Source organism: Chaetodon auriga, chromosome 14 (genome assembly GCF_051107435.1).
Source record: "Chaetodon auriga isolate fChaAug3 chromosome 14, fChaAug3.hap1, whole genome shotgun sequence".
In the NCBI taxonomy this organism is placed as follows: Eukaryota; Metazoa; Chordata; class Actinopteri; order Chaetodontiformes; family Chaetodontidae; genus Chaetodon; species Chaetodon auriga.
Window position 1 is genome coordinate 20,642,012 of NC_135087.1, and position 20,575 is coordinate 20,662,586.

The 20,575-nt window shown below is 43.6% G+C and overlaps 1 protein-coding gene across 2 annotated transcripts in view; it reads left to right on the forward strand.

Moving 5' to 3' along the window:
• The window catches only part of babam2 (BRISC and BRCA1 A complex member 2), a 70,912-nt gene extending 60,573 nt beyond the window's left edge, over positions 1-10,339 (forward strand). For both annotated transcript variants that reach the window (XM_076749315.1, XM_076749314.1), the window contains exons 8-12: positions 395-494; positions 7,770-7,840; positions 7,996-8,078; positions 8,181-8,334; positions 9,316-10,339. In XM_076749315.1, the coding sequence (XP_076605430.1) occupies positions 395-494; positions 7,770-7,840; positions 7,996-8,078; positions 8,181-8,334; positions 9,316-9,379 (472 nt within the window). In that variant the 3' untranslated portion in view covers positions 9,380-10,339. The remainder of the gene's footprint in view (positions 1-394; positions 495-7,769; positions 7,841-7,995; positions 8,079-8,180; positions 8,335-9,315) is intronic.
• The last annotated feature ends 10,236 nt before the right edge of the window (positions 10,340-20,575 follow it).

Consider the following 20,575-nt stretch of genomic DNA (forward strand, 5'->3'; position numbering starts at 1 on the left):
GGAGTGACTACTTCAGTTGGTTAGTCACTGGGGAGCTGCAGCAGCAGATTTCCTGATTAAACAAGCATGCACTAATCACTAATGGAGCTGTGCTGCAGGATTGAATCAGGAGGACGTCAAAAGAATAAATGAACGAGTGAAGGAGAATGAGGAGGATCCCACAGGCATGAGGCGCTCCTTTATGTCTAATTCCACAACTTCAGCAGCCAGCTAATGTGCTCCGTGGTGGTTTTGTTTTTGTTCAGTAGTTTAAATACATTTCCATAAAGGCAGGTGGTGACACCTCGCCCTGAATTTTCATGGCGGCAGAGAGAACATGGTGGAAACTTTATGCTTTGTGTAATCTAAATATGTGTGTTTACGGGCTAACTGTTGTCTTTTTTCATTCAATCAGTGCTCTGGGAGGCTCCTCAGCACTTCATATCCCAGCATTCCCCAGTGGAGGATGCCTAATTGACTATGTCCCACAAGTGTGCCAGTTGCTCACCAACAAGGTAAACGTGTTTGATATAACTCATGTCACTTTCACAGTGTGCTTCACGTGTATGCAGATGTCTTCATCAGAGGCGTCTCTGTTCGTGTCAGGGTCTGCACTACACTACATTATACACTTCATTTTTTCTGCACAGGTCTTTATTTGCAAATGGCGTAGAAGTGACAGATACAATTAATTAACACGTTTTTCATACATTTAAATCCCACCTGTCCCCCCATCACCCCTCCCAATGGCAGCGTTCTTCTGAAAAGCCCCCCTGTGTGTGTGTGTGTGTGTATTGTTGCGTGGTTGTAAGCTTTGGTGCAGCAAAGCATGTGTCCACTGAGGAATGGCTTTCGTCAAGCAGTGTGTTTGTGCGTGTGTTAATGTGTGTATGCGCACTCATGCACGTGTGTCTGGCATCTGCCGACGTGGGCGTACTGGCCAACCTCCATAGGCTGTCTGTGCGCTCCTTGGCCTCTGCAGGTTGACAGGTAGATATGCTGTGTAGACATGATGTAATGCTGTTTCCCTCAGGGGAAAATGCCCCCCCCCCCAACACACACACACACACACACACACACACACATAATGCACACAGATACTCTCTATCTCTTCTTATTCGGACTTGTGTCCCCGCCTGACCTCCATGTCTCTGGGTGTTTAAGTCCAGCAGCAGTGACAGAACCTCTCCCTCCAGCTCCCTGAAAGAGTCGCAGAGGCCACAGGCTTGTTTAAAAGCAGAATCAACAGTAAGGCATATTAGACAAGGAAGGAGGAGCATTAACAACAACAGCAAATCTAAATTTCTAAGTGTACGGTGCGAGACACGTGCTCCCTGGAACACACGTCGCTTCCATCGATTTCACTCAGGGCCATTTCTTTCTTAGAGTATGCAAAGTGTAACCAGCACTAAGCTCTGAATGCTGGCCAACTGCTGTTGTTCAATTCAAAAGTATTCTAAAATTCACAATAAATAAACTAAAATGCGGCTTCAGGGATTATTCTTTTTGTGCCAGAGATGTCTTGTGACTTAATGCTGTAACAAACATCTTGTTCCCCTGACAGCAGTGTAAAGAGCACTGCAGCCAACACAACAGAGCCGCGAACTGTACAGAACAGCATTGGTTTGTTAGCCTAAGTATCACGGCACGCTGCTGCAGCCTCATTTGAAATTCAAATGATCCTTTGAATGCGGGGGGAAAAAAATGACAGTCTGTAGTGACCTGTCCAAATTAGAAGGGTATAATCGCAGCGGGCCTTGTATTCCAGCGGGGGACATTCGTAGAATGTCTGAGGATCTATTTCATGCCCCTCCGCATGCAAGCTGTGAAGGGATTACCATGACACAAAACCATCTGAAAGTGAGAAGTAATGTGTGGAAGCATTTTGTATTCAGCACTGTAGATGGGAAAAAAAAAAAAAAAACAGGAGTACAGACAAGGCTGTTTGCAGCCTTTTCAGGAGGAATTCTATTACAGTGTGTTACAGCCACAGCAAATCTGGAGTCACCTGTTTTTAGCCTGATAACTCGACTGAACTGACACTTGGTTTCACTTCAAACGGCTGAACAAATCGCAGATGAGGGCAGGCGGTGATTCAGAGGCTGGGATCATGCTAACCTGTTAGCGCTTCGCTCGTGTGAGGCACTGCAAATGAGCAAAAGAACATCAATTCTGCAGCTTAGTTTCTGATTAGGCCACATGGGTCGTAACGTAACGAACAGTGACGGCCTTAATGAAAGCTGGGCTATTAAAGCAACGCCACAGAGAAGAATGCACAGAGAGTTCTGACGGCTAGTTATCAGCAAAAGCAGTTTTGCTGCTTCTACAGATCTTCAAGACAGTAATATTGAGAGATGTAGAGTGAACTCTAAACGTTACAACTATTACCATTATAATGGACTTTTACAGGCCCGTGTATTGGGAGCGTAGTCTCAAAGTGGACTCATCAGAGGGGAAAGACAGAAGCTGAGAGCGTAAGCAGAGACACAAAGCAACATTTGACGTCTGTATATCTGTTATTGTTCGTGAGATTTATCGAGTGAGGCCAAAGGTGGGAAAGAAAGAAAGAAAGAAAGACACCATTCTACCATCCCAGACAAAGATTCTCATTATCTTTGCGAGGACAGGCCGTGCCGTCATTTTGTTCTTTTAACACCATCAATTATTTCCTCCCACTTATTCCAGATGCTGTGATTGTATTGCCACAACTATACTGCCACATACCTCAGCTGTGACTGTGACGATGATTGTGCTGGGTGATGGCAGCACCTGGCGTCTGCATCATTAAAACAGTTGCTCATGAAAATCAGCATGAGAAGCTAAGGGGCCGTGCGGGGCTCTCAGTCATCTCCAATGTCCATACAGGATGGGATCAACTCACACAACAGGGGGGATAAGTTGCTTTCAGTGAATTGAACTGAAACCATCCGACCGTTTTCTTTTTTGACATGATGCTGTGAGAAATTCATTTTAATTGATGGCTGGTATATGCAGTATGTGTTCTCACTGCTGGCATCCTCATTGCATTTTCACACATACTATGCAAATTAGAGGAGAAGCGTGGTCAGCAAAATCAGCCATGGTAATCATCTGGTCAACACATCACTGTACAACAGTCACTCCGTTAAGACTGGAGGAGGAAAATGTGATCGCTAAGTGACCAGGCCACAAACACTGTGGTGGCATCTCACTCCTAAACCAGCACAATAATTAGCCAGACACTTTATTTAAAGTGTAAAGTCACAAGTGTCTCTGTGCACTTTACAAGTACACAAAACAAAATAGAAAGAAGCCAGTTCTCAGGATGGTTCAGGTGTTGCATTCAGGGTTAAATTACTCTGGTGTCAGCAGGTGAAAATAGGTATTTCAGTCATTTGTTCTCAGGTGTGAGGTCAGGTGTCTCTCTGGTCAGTTGTGGTAAATGTATGTAAAGGATTTTACTTCCTTTGGTAACAAGTATTTTCACAAGATTTTGTAGAAGTTGTTTCATGTTGGAGTTATAATCAAATTGCTGTTTGAAATAAAGATTAGAGTCAGAAACAGTTCAACTTTTCAACAGAGTTTAGTTCAGGTACAGCAGACAAACAACCTGCGAATCACTAAAGGATACTTTACGCAGGATGATTTCTTCCTGAAACTCCACTCTTACAATATCACGTCAAAGATTTCTATTAAATGATGGATTTCATCTGATCACAGTGCAAGGAATCGTTGATTGCAAGTTTGCTCATTTCTAATCAGAAACTAGCAAGTAATGCTCGCCTGGGGTTTGCATCCAGATTGTGGAGGTCGTGCAAAAAATGTGACTGTCACAGTTTTTTCCAGCATGACACTAGTTTTTTAAGACCGAACAACTTCCACATTCACATACCTGCCAGTCGAAGGGGGCCATTTCTGATCGTTATTAACACAAGCTGCTTTCACTATCGGTGTTCAACTCTGCCATCGAAGTCACGGCGGCAGCACTCGAGAGCACAGCACCTGCAGCATCAGGCAGGATCCACCTATGCAGTGACTTCACTGTGCAGGAACAAAAGAGCAGTGACTCGTAGGAGCTGATTTCCTAGAAGCTGAGTAGACGGCAAACTTATGATCTCACCTGCGGACCAAGCTTTCTTACAAATATGAAGGTGTTTATGAGACATTCGCACTGCAGCTGAGCTCAATTAGCAGTGCATCATGGGTGCTTACTCCTTTCATTAACATGTAGTGACATGTCATAATGAAGACATGTCTTTAGAAATGGCAGGCAGGCAGCAAGGTCTGAGGTCTGTGTTTCCTTTTCATTCAAGTGATTTTCTTTTAGTCATTATTCTTTCTTTCCAGTCTGATTTTTCCACAGGATTTGAATTTTTGATCTCACTAAAAGACATCGATTTTTTATTTTTTTTTTTTTTTTTAATGAATTTGCAGTCAGATATCAGATCAGTCACTCTTTATAATATGAAAGCTGGGGGTGGTGTGAATGCGTATGTGACAGAGAGGGAAGAAATTGCTTAATCACGCAGCAGGAAGCACTTCCGGCCTTATTGCATCACGCTCCCCACAGACACATGCACAAACACCAATAAATGGATGCGCGGGCGAGCAACTCATGGGTGCAGGCAGGTTTGAATACCTGCAGAGCAACATCACCTGTCTTGCATCACTCCAACATCCAGACAGCCAATAAAAAGACTTGGTTGCATGTCAGAGTGACAGTGGGGGCAGGAAATCCTTTCACAGCATGGGTGGGGAAAGTTCAGTGATCCACAGTTCCCTTAAAAGAGGCACAAACACACACACACACACACACACACATACATGCAGTGTAACTAGATAAACAGCTTATTGAGTATGTGGCCTTGCAGCTTTTGAGAAAGCTAAATTGCCACCTCCACCGTCCCATGTAAACATAATTGAACAGGAGGCTGAGTCACTGTGTGTGTCTGTGTTTAAGAGCTCTCGCAGAAATGAGACCCATCACACACACGACTGCACGTATCAGATTACAACTTTCCTCTTTCACAAAATGCCGTCATTCATACATGGTGGATGAGTAATCCCAGCCATGCATTAGACAATACGGTCTCTAGCTTTATTCGTGGCATACCCTGTCTTCAATGCAACCTCGCAATTTTACTGTGTTTCGATTAAGGGCTGGGACAAATAATCAGTAAGTGCAGTACAGACTGATTATGCATGTCTGATGCACCAATATCACATGACACTGTCACATTATTCTTGCATTGCTGGAGCACCTTATGATAATAATATTAAAAAATAAAACGGATTTGTGCAGCGCTTTTAAACACAGAGTTATAAAGTGCTTTAAAATGGGATTAAAACATATCAGGACTGAGGCAAATCCATGATAATGCAGATAAATACTAATAATAAAACAGATAAGAGCTGCTAGAATTAATGAAAGGCTTTTTTGAAAAGATAGTGATGTCACTGATTCTGCAAGCCTCAGGTCCTCAGGTAGGAGTTCCAGAGCTGAGGAGCCTCGATGGCAAAAGCCCGAATCTTGAAATCAATTCGAAAACCAGTGAAGAGAGGCTAAAACAGGCCTCATCCAGTATGAAAAGTGGAGCAGCTACGTTTTGCATTACAAACCTAGCTACCTGACAGTAATACATGAGTGTAAATAAACGTCAACAATGCTCACCCTGAACACGTCTCTGTTCAGTGTCCCTGTACCTTTAGCCTGCTGGTGCTCAACTATGTTAAACTTCTTAGCTTAAAGAAGGTATTTGTTTCTCTGACATTACAATTACTGCATGATTGATCGCTGTCATCTTGTGAGTTGAGTCACAGGTCCTGTCGCATCTCTTCTTTTGCTCACTTCATCTATTAGATAACAATCTGACTAATTGCCTCACGTTATAGTCTAGAGAACTGTCATCATTTGTTATGATGAAATAATTCTAGCTTTGTACAATGCTAGAGTTAATTCCCTGAATGTCCCTGATGTTGATGTGAGGTGATCAGATAAACCATTTCTTTGGAGAGGAGTCACCACTCCGATGGTCCAATCCCGGCCGTGCAGTGTTGTGACAGAGCGATGTTTCTTTTTCCTCACAAACAGTCTGCATGAACACAGACACCAGCTTGCAGAAAGCACATTACCCAAACAACAGCCGAAAGTTTCCTAAAGCTATTACTGAATGAACATTCATCAGCTGGTACAGTATAATCTGCCACTGATGATGTTTCCCGTTTTAACTGTTGAGAGTGAAGGTCAGTGCTGGCTAAAAATAAGTATTACCTGAACACTTTGTACCTTTGCTGTGATGAATGTGGAGAGGAATTTAAAAAAAAAAAAAAAAAGGTTTGTGAAGATATCTGTTTGCCTCTGAACTTCCAGGGAACCAGATCCAAAGCGCAAACGCTATCAGAACCCAGCTGTCTGTCTACCATAGCTGAAAAATATTCCCACTGCTATGAAGAAAATGATTTCACATTGTTGCATTTTGCTCATGTTCCTTTGATTAAATAGTGTGGATGTCTGATTTTAAGACTGAGAGACTTCTGCTGCAGGATTGTTTTGTGTTCTATAATCTGAGGCGCACTGATATTTAACCATCCTGCTGAGGCTTAGTCTTGCTGGGTGAACGCAGCAGGTCACCTTCATGGCTGGCTGGCTGACTGCAGGCTTTCTCACCTGCCCAGGATGCTCAACAGTCAAGCAAGCCCTGAGCTTCTCCTCTTTGGACTTAAAGATAATGGTTACTCACACCTGTCACCACGTGCTAAAGACATGCTAGATGCTACACATTAGAAAGTTCAGTAAAGTGGAGTAATAATTTTGTTGTGAAACTTAAACATCTATACTCCAACTCACTTAGTGTGAAGACACTACAAAGATGTAAGAAACCCCACCGAAACACAAGCGGTACAACATTTTTCCCCTTTTCTAATATGATGCACAGTGTTGCTGAACATGCACGTAGCTTCTGAGATGAACGAAAGACTGATGTTTTATCCATATCTTAATAAAAAGGCGTCATGTGGAGGCTCCATGGAAAAATGTTGACTGAAATGGATAAATTATATTAAAGATAACAGTGCTCTGAGCAGACAGTCAGAGCTTTTAACACCAGCTATTTGGCTGTCAAGTGGTAAGCTAAAGACTTTACACTTCAGTGACATTTAGATTCGCCTCTACAAAGATTGCATGTAATACTCCTTCTGCACTCTGAGCTGTCTGGTTTTAAAGGGAAAGCAACCATTAAAAAGTTCACCTCTGTTAATCTGTCTACAGGCCAAGGCAGTGTTTACATTCTGGGAGGGTTCACTCAGAAAACCTCTCTGCTAACATGTCGCTGGCATTTCCTCCCAGACTGTACACAGACTGGGAGTCAGCTCTGCCTGAAAGGACCTCATCCTGCAGCCGTGTGGACAGGGCTGTTGCAGAGGGAGATTCAAAGGGGGAATGCAATTGATGAGGCTGAAAACAAACGCAAAAAAAAACAAACTGAATTTGCAATAAATGATTCAGTCACATGTCTGGTGAGATTTCATCAGACAGCCGCCGTCACCTCTCACAGCCACTTAGAAGCTGTAACCTGTTTGCTTATATGCTGCAATACCTCATGTGTCCTGTAGGCTAAACAGTAAACACCGGCCTTTGGCACAGCCGGAGCAGCCTGTTTGGACAACCTTAAGCCACTGCTTTGCTTTACGTCATGCAAACTTTTCCCCCTGCTCCTCTGCATTCCACTAACAAGTGTGTTTGAACAGATATGTGTGTCTTGCATCTTGCCGGTCCGTTTTGTATACTACACCTTTCACTGTGTTCTCTCTAGGTGCAGTACGTTATCCAAGGCTATCACAAGAGGAGAGAGTACATCGCTGCCTTCCTCAGCCACTTTGGAACGTGAGTCAGCTCGAGAGGAGGATCACGTCCTTCACTGGAGCGATCGCAGCATGTGTTCGGTGGTCATTCATTGGTCACTCTCCTTGTGTTTTCACAGGGAGGTCTTGTAGTTGTAAAAGAAGACCGAGTGAGGCTTGAATATGTGTGTGTTGCAGGGGCATGGTGGAGTATGATGCAGAGGGGTTCACAAAGCTCACTCTTCTGCTCATGTGGAAGGACTTTTGCTTCCTGGTACATGGTAGGAAAGTCACAGAACACACAATCATACTGAGGTCTGCTTGTTGCGGTCACCTTATGATCCTCTGTCACCAATACATTCCCCTCTCTCTGCTCCTTGCAGTGGATCTCCCGCTGTACTTTCCCAGAGACCAGCCCACCCTCACCTTCCAGTCCGTGTACCACTTCACCAACAGCGGTCAGCTCTACTCTCAGGTGCAGAAGTCGTATCCCTACAGCCCTCGCTGGGACGGCAATGAGATGGCAAAGAGGGCTAAGTGAGTCAATCCTGCCTCATTAGATTCGATTTCTAGAGATTTTTAAACCTTAAAAGCCATTTAAAGCATGGACATAAAAAGACTTAGACAGTTGAAACAGTTTCTGATATGTCATACATATTGTCTGGACTGCACTATAGTATTGTGGATATTCACAGGTTTCATTCCACCCTCAGTAAACATAAACTGGTGTGACCCTATGAATCTATAGGTGGCGGCTACAGTGTGAAAACTGTTTGCTTTTTGCATGGCGAAGGTTAATAACTTCTGTAAATATTTGAAAGACCTGAGCGACCACAGACGGTGCAGAAGGCAACACATCATCTGTTTTGCTCAGAGATTGTCTGTAATTCTTTCTTTTCTTGTTTATCATTAGCAAACTATTCATTTACAGCAATAAGAAACATTGTGTCATTTCATATTTAGCATGCTTCTGCCTCCATAGAGGTAAATAGATATTATATAAGGCTGAAAGGCCTTCCAGGATAGTTGTTTCCCCCCTGCATCCAGCCTTGACGCTAAGCTAAGCTAAGCTAAGCTAACCAGGCAGCATATTGAACTCAACAGCTCAGCATCAGTCTTCTCAGCTGCCTCTCTGCAAGAAGGATCACAAGCATATTTCCAACAGTGTTGAAATATTGACTTTAAGTCTAACCTGGCTCAAGCACACATACACACACACAAACCTGAACACGCCGCCTGACTCTCTTTTAGCCTGTTTGGTTTGTAGTTACATCTCTCGTGCTTTCCCTGCGTTAACACATGGAGAGCAGATATGTTGTGAACGGCTGTAACTGTAACAAGTGAAGACATTCTGCCTTTCATCTGTACTTTGGTACATGCTGGGGACTGACCCAGTGAATTTGTTAGATGCTTTGAAGCAGTTGAAACATAATTATTGTCATATTTTGATGGTTTATTTTCTGTCCTCTCTCTCTCTCCCTCCCCCTCCTCCCTCTTTTCTCTCTGTCTCTCACCCAGGGCGTACTTCAAGAGCTTTATCCCTCAGTTCCAAGAGGGAGCCTTTGCCAACGGGAAACTCTAGTACCCTCTAGCTTAATGACATGCCTGGAGAGTTGCCTGTGGGAGTGTGTCTGTGAATGTGTGAGTGTGTGTTTGTGCATGCCACCTGTATATGAGTATGCACGGGCTTACGTTTCTGAAATGTACTGTACTGAAACAGCACCGTGAGAATGGCAGTGTGCTTATTGAACAGAGACTCTGTAAATTCCACAGTTTGACCTTGAAATGGTTGCCTCTCAGTACATTCACTTTTTATCTTAGTTTAAGTGAGAAGCCGCTTTGGTGTAGACGTTTAGAAGAAGTGATCCAGGCACTGCGCTGTGCCACAGTTACAGCACACACAGGAATGATGCTGTAGATTCAAGCAGCTGATGTAGTGATTAAGTTCCTCCACCTTTATGTGAAAATAGACCCGTGAACATTGTGCTCATGTCACAGAGTTTTGCGGGAGCGGGACGAAATGATGATAGTTTCGCTCTTGTTGCCAGCTCCCAGTAAAGGGCCTTTACTTTGAAGAGAAACTCCAAACTTTGACAGGAACTTGATGTGACAACCTGTGCAATTTGACTGTCTGACCTGACAAAAATGGCTTATTGTTCGAAATGCACTGTGCCAATGATGCCTGGCTTCCAGCAGTCAGACCACAGAGGATTGGGCTCGCTGCACTCCGTCCAGAGCTGCCGTGCTATGAACAGATATATGTAAACCATATGTAAACTATTAACCACATGTAAATCACAAAGAGCTGTAGTGACCATGCAAAACACCTTTGTTCACTGTTCCTTTGTCTTTGTCACTCACGGCTGTCAAGTTTGGCCCCAGCATTGATGTTAAACTGGTCTTCTACTTTTTGCCTTTTAACTGTATGTTCCATTTGACCGTTTAAAGCCCTATGAAGTCTTTTTTTGACATGCTGACAGCACTGTAAGCTAGAATATGTTTTGTCAAGATTTCTACCCAGTAAAGAAGACTGTTCCCCTCACAGTGGATCATTGTTTTGTTTTATTTGTTGGAAACTATCATTAATATCTATGGGTGGATGGGAGAGATCCATTATATTTGTGTTTAATTACTCTGAATTAAGGCCTTTGGAGGATGTGAGGCCTGCACATTTGTATGTAACAGTGTGCTATTAAGTGCCAAATAGAGTATATTGGAGATTTCAGTAAAATCTGAGTTTTCCCAGTCCTAATTAACTAAATTAAACTGGAAACTTTTACTATAATGCCAGCCTGTGGGGCAATTCAGTGCTGCATGAATTCATGCTAACATGCCCACAGTTGTCATATAACATGCTGTTTAGCAGGTAATCTACCATGTTCACCATCTTATTTTAGAATGTTAGCATGTTAACATTTGCTAATTGGTTATCACTGAACACAAAGTACAGCTGAGGCTGATGAATGTCCTTAGTTTTACAGATGTTTGGATAAGCCAAAGTGCTGCATTAATGTGGGAGTCACCAGTTATTTATCCTGGGGGGAACATCAGTGTCAAAGCTAACAGCTAACGCTAATAATGTTTGGCATTAAAGACACTTCTTCTAGAAGTCAGTGGATCACCAAAGTCATTCTGATCATTTGTTAATTCATCTAGTAGATGTTAAAATATTTCAGGCAAGCACGCAAAATTTTATTTGCATCATACATTTCATTCCAGGTGGAGGCGCAGTGTGCTGCACATGGGAGCTGCAGCCACAAAAGACTTTGTGGATAGTAAAACATTAGACATGTAAACACAATGAAAACAAACATATACAAGAAAGTACTACGAATGAGTTAAGACCTGGGCCAGCAGTAAACCAGTAAAAATAATAAGGTGAATTAAAACCATTCAAAGAAGTGGAAATAAAATGACCATTAGACGAGCCTATCAGCTGAAAGGGAATGTTTTAAGTTTCAAAAGATGGCAGCGTTGAAGCTCACCTGACATGACTGGGTAGCATGTTTTAGCAGCTTGGGGCTTTAAAGCTAAAGGCAGCTTCAGCAGTTTTAATGGAGACCCAGGGAATAAAAAGACAGTCTGTTCCAGATGACCTGAGGGGTCTCGCTGGTTCAGAGCTCACAAGCATGGCAGAGAGACATTGGGATGCATGGTCATGGAGGGCCTTAAAAATGAACATTAAACTTTAAAATTAATTCCAAATGTCAGTGAATTTGTGAAAAGTTTGACCTGCTCATGGTGCTAGAGGAAGTCAGGGATCACCAGATTGAATAGGGTTCATCCTCTGGGGCCACTGAATTCATGTGCTAAATAAAATGGCGTCCATCAGAGTTTTACTGGCCAACCAACACTGCCGTCCCAAGAGCTGGAAATACATGAACTGCATTTTTAAAGGGAACAAATTTCTTTATTATATTTGTGCTGTCTTACTCATAAAGTTAAAATCACTCAGTCACCTCCAAATGTGTACCGGTGTACTTTTATTTGTACTCCTGTGATGCATTTAGAAACCCTAGAGATGCTGGTTTTTTTTTTGTTTTTTACAGGCCCCACTGTGTTTGTGTAACAAGGAGCCACACAACACACAGAGGGTGTGTGTGTGTATGTGTGTGTGTGTGTGTGTGTGTGTGTGTGTGCATGTGCACACATGCTCATGCATCTACATGCACATGCATGTGCTTGACCGAGGCAGAGTGTGCGCTTGCTTGTTTTCATCATTAAATATGGGGGTCATAGTTAGGGGTCCTTCCTGGCCTAAGGCACAGCCCTTTGCTATATTTATTGTTGGTAATGCAGCAACTGTCAAGTCTAATTGAGAACTATAGGGTGAATGTATCTGGGGCATTTAATAGCATCAAGGCTCTTAATAAAATAATTAAAAAGCAAGATTCTTTTTGTCTTTTTCACTGCCCCGCTCCATGTTTCTTGCTCTAACCTTTCCCGACCTGCTTTCAAAACATCTCTGCTGTCAGCCGCGGGACGAGCTGCTCTCATTTTGGAGATCTGGGGAGGGGGGTTGAGAGGGAGGGAGTTCAAAGGAGGAGGGGTAGCAGGCTGATGGGTAGCATCTTTAACAAGCAGGAGCAAAGAATAGTTTTAACTTGACAGTCAACTCAAGACATCGAAGCTTTGCATATAAACAGTAGCAATTGATTTTCAATGGTGGTGAATTTGAGTGGACGTGGACCTTTGTGTGAACCGAAGCGTGAATTGACGGTCTACATTAGCTGAAGTAACAAAAAAAGTCATTTAATGATTGGATTTAAAAGGCGTATCTTAAAGTGTTCTAACTTTGATTGTCAGTCTGGACAAAAAAAAAAAAAAAGTATTCATTCCTGAAGTTGTCTCCAGTCCTCGACGTTGACCCAAGTTGACATAAGCCCTTTAAGTAACTTGTAAACAATTCCTTCCAAAGTGGCTAATCTGTGTCACTGTTGCAATGCATAAGTCACATTCAGTTAGCCTCCTCCCTCAAAAGTGTCTGCGCCTAAACATGGCTCACCTTAACACACTTTTAAGCAACTTAACATGGATTTATCCAGTGTAATGATCCTGTGAAGGTGCTGCTCAAGGTACCTTTTGAAGATGTGTTTCTCAGCCCCCTGAATCACAGTGCAGAGGTCTGCCAACCCTCCGAGCTAATACTCCAAATCCACTAATCCAGCCGTCTTTAAGAGATCTCAACGGCAGTCGGATGGAATAATTAAAGGCTGGAATAATTAGCTTGGAATCTGTGGACGGGGGGGGGGGGTGATTAAATTGATGAGTGTTTTTTTGTGGCCTGGCTGGGTTCACGCTTTGCTGGACTGGGACTCGCCGTGAGGAACGAGCGACGGTCGTTTTCCCTCGGAGGACAAATGGGCAATTGAGTGGTGTTTTAGCTTCGTTTTAAGCATTGTTTTAACTGCGCTGGATGTGCCTGAGGTGAGAAGAATCTCGTCTCCGCCCGAGCCTTGCTGGTGGCAGGACAGCTAACCTGACCCGAGCTAACCAAGTATAATGGAAACTAACAGCCCTGGTGCTAACGGAGGCCTTGCTGCTTCAGAGGCAGGTGTCCATAGCTAAAAGGAAGCTGGAAAGAAAAAAAGAATATTAGCATTAGATTAACATTAACTGCTCTGGTGACAACCCTATAAGCAGCCAGCTCGGAGGCACCAAGGAGCTGCCAGCCCGGGGAACTGACAAGTGTGTGAAACAGGATCACTTAAAGCTCAGCAAAGAGCACCTTCCTGGGCAATAACCCAGAGTTAGCTCTTGCCATCACTCACCCCACTTCACCTCAGAAGTCGGGCTAGTCGGCGAAAACTTTTGAAGAGCAGAGAACACGTTGAAGACCGGAGCGAGGCTCAGACAGAGGGAGTATATATATATATATGGAAAGACGGACACAGAAGAAGAGGGAATGTGTAAAAGGAGATTGAAAATCCTGAATCATCATCTTGCGAACAGAGACGTTAAACAGCTGGGGCAGCAGCAAGGATGAGGTAATCAGAAGGAAACAAGGTGCATCCAAAAGGCCTGAATATGTCAGGGAGCGGTAAAGGCGGACAGGCGCCTTATTCCAGATTGTTTGCTTCCCTCCCCAGTCATTATGTCCGAATCAGCCGATCTGTCAGCCTCGCCTGATTCTCTCTTTTTTTTTTTCATCTTTATTTTTTGAACAGCAGCCTTTTGACTTCCCATATTCCCCCAGAAAAGGAGAAAAGACAACCAGTTAGCCAAGTGAAAGGGGGGGGGGGGGTGTAAGCACAAACTCTTGAGACTGTGGGGTACTTTGTGTTTTGTCTGTAAGTACAAATTCAGAGTGACATATGGGGAGTCCCCCCCCACCCACCCACCCACCCCCTCCACCCCTTCCCCCGCCTCGTCTTGGAGGGAGAGGGTGGAAGAGGAGTGCGCGTGAGGAGGGGTGGATTTCAGAGGCTATGCAGCATTTGCGATGCAGCGTAGGGTTGTTGATGCGAGCCATGTTGAGGATGATGGAGCTGAGAGGCTTAACTAATTTTGGAAAGAGAGAGCAGGAGGAGGAGAGCGGAGGGGGGATTTGGGGCCTTTTGTTACAGCCTGTTTGATCTGGGAATTTGAAAAAAAAAAAAATGGCCCAGAGATGTCGTGAAAATGAGAGAATTACTGCTCGGGTCCCTCACTCTTCTTTTTTATCAAACTCGAGTAGCACAGGAATTCTAATGCACTCCCAAGTCAAAGCGGCAGATATTTTTCTCCCCCCCTCTTGCTTACAGATAATAACTGGATCTAGTTAAACCCTGATTGTTAATTGCTAATTACTCCTCGTACACGAGAAGCCAGGAGAGCGTGGCTAAGCTGATCAAATGAGCCCTCGCTCTGGAGCTTTTAGGTTTTCCCGTTTTGTCTCGTCTCCGTGTTGTTGGGGCGTTCTGGATGGGCTTGTTTTCGATGGCTTTTGACAAGATAAAGACAGATTTTTGTCAAAGGGGGGGGAAAGAGCAGAGGGAGGGGCCCCCTCCTCATTTTCCCTTGGGTGTGATCATAGACGTTTGATTTAAAGCTTTCATGGGTTAGCCAAAGCACATCCCGCAGGTGTTTTTTCTCTGGAATACAGCTCTGGGTTCCTGCGTTAAGCAAGCGGTTTGGCCTCGGCTCAATGTGCTCGACTGTCATGAAAAAGACGAGACTCAATTTAGTGAAAAATACTCAAAGAGGCGCCCTGTGTTTCTGTGGCAGAAAAGGGATTTCGGGGCTTTAATGGAGGTTTTAAAGGTAATGTTTGGCAACAATCGCTCAATTACAAAGCGTTATCTCAGAATCACTTTATGATCAGATGGCTTTATGAAATTCAGGGAAGCAGCAGTCACATCAGTCATGCTGGGGGGATTATTTCAGGGTGTTTACTGACTTTAATTTACTCCTCTTGTTGTGTGTGTGTTCCTTTACTCCTCAGCGGCTTTTGTCTTGCCTCTCGCCCCCAGATTCCTCCCGCTCTCCTTCCCTCCACCAGCTACCTGAGGAGCTGTCAGTCTGGATTGCAGCGCTGTCGGTTCAGCCTGTCAGGCTGAGGGACGCGTTCTGATCAGCCGTGGACACTGATAGACCTGTCAGGTGAGATGACAGCCACAAGTGAAGACACGCACAGACAGGTACATGTAATGTGACAAGACACCTTCATCCCTCCACCCCCACCCCTTCCTGCTTTCTTTCACCCCCCCCTCCCCTCTTCTGAAAAATAAATATCCATGTGTTGGAAGTTGGAAGAGTGCATGAGGGATGAGCATGTTTCCTGACGAGTTGAGGGAAACTTTTCTTTTGAGCCTGAGCCGATGTGATGCAGCCACGTGATGAAGTACGGCTCGGGCATCAGTTTGGTATCATGTCAACTTGCAGTTTGAATGTTATTTCTGCACACGCTCTGCATGAACTTTAAGGTAACAGTTTTCCATCCACCTGCTTCCACAAGGCAAATAGAAATATGAGATGTCATGTTTTTTAAATTTGCATGACTGGCAAAAAGCAGCAAAAAGTAAGAAATTTGCCTTTCAGGTTATGACCTCATTGACCGTGTTCACCTGGTCAGGTGCATCAAGTCTTCTTAAGCATTTACTAAGTGGAGATTTTAAGACATCACTATAATGAAACAGTGCCTTACATGGGGATTAGTTGTCATTAAACATTCACACACACTGACTGCCAGGTGAAACTAATAACTGTCCATAACTAACTGACAGAGCTAATCTTAGCTTATGATCCTTTTCTACTGAAGAGAAAATGAAGCAGCATGTAATATGATGGACATGTTTGACTGGACACCTCATTATGCCAGTAATGTTGCTATAAATGACTAAATAATGCCGACCAGGTTAGCATGATGAGTTATTTCCCACTCGGTCAAAATGAATGAATGAATGAATAACTAACTGTGAACACGTTTTTCTCTGGCATATTCAGATATAAATAAAACAAAGTAATACTAACATTTACAAGTTAGGCTGTTTAAACAGTTACACATAGATGTTACAGCTCATTGACTTCCTGTTTACAGTCATGATTGCTTTTGATTGGACAGCACTACAGGCCTTTCTTAACGTAGCATTTACACATTACTTAAGTCATTACTAGGTGAGACATTTTTTAACTTTTAATGTCATAACTCGATTTATTAAATCCCTACTTTGAAACTACATATTAGCTATTAAGACTTGAGAAGGGTTTACATTCAAAGTTATATAAAAATACAAAGAGCAGCGGGTCCTGAGAAGTGGGCAAAGGGGCAACAGCATCACAAAAACCCACATTCAGTCCATTTCAACTGGTTTTAGTCATTTAATTACCCGCAAATCTGTTTGGGGCTTAAAAGCTCAATCTCATCTAAGGTGGGTTCTGCATTATTAGCTTATCATGTGGTCCTCCTGTGTCAAAATGAAGTTTTAGACAGCATATAATGTGCTTACATGATGCATATTGGCAAATTGCATTGCATCAAATTACTGAATGCTAATCGACACACGGGGACCAGGTCATATTATTCCAGCATAAGAGTACTGCTGTGTGCATTTTACTTTGGAAATGAGTATACACACAATGTACAGAGGGTGGTGAGTGGAGGAGGGGTGCCTAACAGCAACTTTTTGCCGGGACAAAAGCCGAACGGCCAACTTGAAGATGTGTCATTTTGTTCAAATTTTGCAGTCCCACACAAATGGACTTGAAATGAGTGAGAGAATAGCAGATACTTTGTCAGATCAGTGACACGTGGGTTTACTGCTGTGATTACATATTAAGTTATCCAAAAGCCTACATTTAACCAACAATCTGAAATAAAGCACAGTGTCAGTGGTGTGGTGGTAGCCTTGTATTATAATGTTGCACAAGCCTCGAGATTTTTTGTAAAAAAAAAAAAAAAAAAGGCGTTTATCAGTACCTTTGCCCTTCCCTCCATGCAGCAGCCACACTGCTTCAGTGTATCCACACATCAGTCTCAGGTCTCACCCACTTCAAAACCTCTGTGCAACTGCAAACTGTTGACTTCTATCTGCTTCTTTGGCCCAGTGGGTCATGTCCTGAAGGACTGTGGGGAAAAATACAAAAGGAGGCACAAACACTGGGGTTGTTGTAGCATATGAGATAAGAGCAAAGGGTGAGTGAGGGTGGGAGGAGGAGGGGGGCTGATGGTGGTGGTGGGTGGGGGTGGGAGGGTGGGGGATGGCTCATGCCAAGTGACACAAACCCCCCTTGGCAGCCTAATTAAATTTTCCACATTTCCACACTCACATTAAGCCTCCATTGAGCCGGAAGGAATGGACGCACCAGAGGAGTCGACCCCAGGAAGAAGATCAACCACCACCCCCACCTCACCCCCCACCCACCTTCCTCCCTCCCTATTCCTCCCTGCAATCGCACGTTTTTGTTTGATCAATAGCCGTTTTACCACAGACTCTGAACTGATACTTTCATTTATTGTCATGTGTCATTGTGCCATTTTGCTGGTCAAGAAAATATTACGGCTTAACGACAGGTACGTTACTCTGTGTCTTGATTGACAGGTGTCTCCACGTATCTCAGTCAGTAGTGATTGCTGCTTACTCGTCCACCTTCAGCTTTTGTCGCTCCAAACCACTGACAACATGGCAGCAAGCGTCAAAGCTAACCGAACATTTATTTTTTGATAGAAAAATGTTGTTGCTTCAGCTTGTTATGTTTGAGAAGCCTGAGAAAAAGAAATGAATAATGTTCAAGACCACATAAAAGTCCAAACCCACACTTCACTCAGCACCAATCTCAGGTCGATACCGTCTAAAAGTGTACATAGCCTCATGTTACACAGTATTTTTCTTTCAGTTTTCATCAAAGGAAGAACAACGGTACATTTATTTTGAAAGTGTCCAACATTAGATTTATTTTCGTCCAACATATTTCATCTGCTTTCCAATGTGTGTAAACCACAGAGGTGTGGCTATTTTTAGATGCTCTTACGACGCTGTATCATCTTCTTCTCAGCTTGGATGACGTAAACAACATTAAACAAAAATACTGATTCTCAGAAACCGAGAACAACAGTCACACCTTGTCTCCGAAGAGGCTTACAAGAATCGACTTCTGTCTTGCTTTTGGAAAAAGTTTGTTGTAAGAACTTACTTCTCTATAGGACACGCCACAACGACCTGCTGCCAACTGGCTGGTCCTCCTGTAATGTCAATCCCGCTGGAAGCAACATCCTGGTATTTTAAAGCGGATTTCGTAGGGTTTTTTTTCCCCCCACAGGCAGAGCTGTTTTCCCCTCTATTGCATTTTATCAGTTCAGTGTGAAATTTGACTTTTGTGTGGAAATGGCAGAAGGTGAAAGTGTTTTTTTCTTGTCAGACAGAAACATGTTAACACCATCATATACAGTAGACCTGTATGTCTGGGCCAGCTACAGGTAGGTACTGGTATTCTCTTTATTCCTGTATGCCCATGTCCATTAGAGACCACAGTGTGTTTCATCGTGGTTAAAATGCCACCCAGAACGACGAGGCCCGTCTGAATGAGGCATCAGGCCTGCTTTCTGTTCAGCAGTGTTGCAAAGATGACCTTTAGTCCGTCATTATGAACAGAGTTAATGTCCATTAAGCCTTCCTCCTCTAAATTTTGTTGGGTTTTGCATTTGTATTGAACACATTTCTGTGACAGTTGATTTGGTTTTTATTTCATTTTTAAAAAGCAGGCAAAAAAGATGCAAGCAGCTGAGTTTCAATGGATCTACTTGATGACAGAGAATAAAGCCGCTGCTGAAAATGGTTCAAATTTGTATTTAATGTTGCCATATTTCTATCTGTCTGCTTACCTCAAATTATAATTAAGGTACCACTAATATGACAAATAGTAAGACATCCCAGAGGCAGCAGTGGGGCCAATCTGAAAGCTCATCAGTTACAACACTGATATTCTCCCATCTGATCACACAAAAGATTTTCCGCCGAGGACCCGGATAAATGGAGCTAAAACAATGTGGATTACTCTGTGGTGAAGATAAGCCTCAGAGTGGCATGTGAGGGACTGAGCGAGCTATTGGCACACATAAAGCTGAGCACAAAGAATTCTGTATGTTAACACCAAGAAATACAAGATCGCATTTAAAGACAAGCCAACAGTGCTAATCTTCCCAAAGCTTTGACAGGACGTGGAGCGAAGTTCTCCAATGCTTGATTTAAGAGACTCAGTAGCAATAAAGACAGAACTCTGCCTTTATGGAGATCGTCAGTATGATTCAACCTCCAGTGCAGAGAAGCTTTGAGAGCTGTTGTTCTAAACACTTCTGCCACTTCCTGGTGCACGTGAAATGTTGCATTTCCACACTTCCAGAAGAACTGAGTAGTAGGTTCGTACCACCCCCACTTTTAGTTTGGGTGATTTCTGTGAAGTGTAGTGAAGAAAACAACGGCAAGAAAGCACCAAAGATGCTCCAAAACAACAACATCAAAAGAAAAAAAAAACCTCACATATTCCAGCTTCTTCTTTAGGCTTCAGATCGGTTTGGTTAAGACGAGAGACACAGAAAGGAGGACGAGTTTTCAGCTGAGGTCAAACAACAGCAGGACAACCGAGTTCCTCAACCAAAACCCATTAACATTCCAAGCTGCACAGCCCTCAGCCTGCTCTCAGACCAGCATACTCATAAATTACACTGACAACCTTGTTGACGGAGTGAGATAAACTTGCCCATTGTGTGTGCACTGTGGCTGCACTGAGACGCGTCACGCAGAAACGCTATTTGATTTGACTGTTTCAGGCCAACGACGAGGAAAACAACACGCAGAAGGACCAAAACAAAATGATACACAGATATAAAGCCCATTTTTGTCAGGCAGCCAACATTTTCCTTTCCTTGGTTTCTAGTACCGGCTGAGGAGATGGGGACTTTTGTTTTCTTCCACTGAAAACAAGCAGTCCTGTAAAAGTGGAAGGAACAGCGGGGTCCTGTTTATTTGCGAGCTGCAGGTGGCTGCGTTGACCGCTCGCCGCCTGCTCAGAAGTCCCCCGACCACTCGCTCTTTTCTTCGCTCAGACCCTGTTATTTGTTCACTTCTTCCACCACATGCTCCAGCGTTTCCCCTTCTCTCTCTGCTGTTTTTGCCCGAGCAGCGTTCCATTCTTTGTCTCAAGGTACAGCGTGTCTGTGACGCACTTCCTTCCATTGTATCAGGAACTGATACCTTGTGAAATTACTGTCAAGAGTGTGTTCGGGTGTGTTGATTGGAAGGTCCTGTGCTCAGTACAGGTAAATATGTGTGTCTCCACTTGGCTCCTTGCCTGTGATCATTTG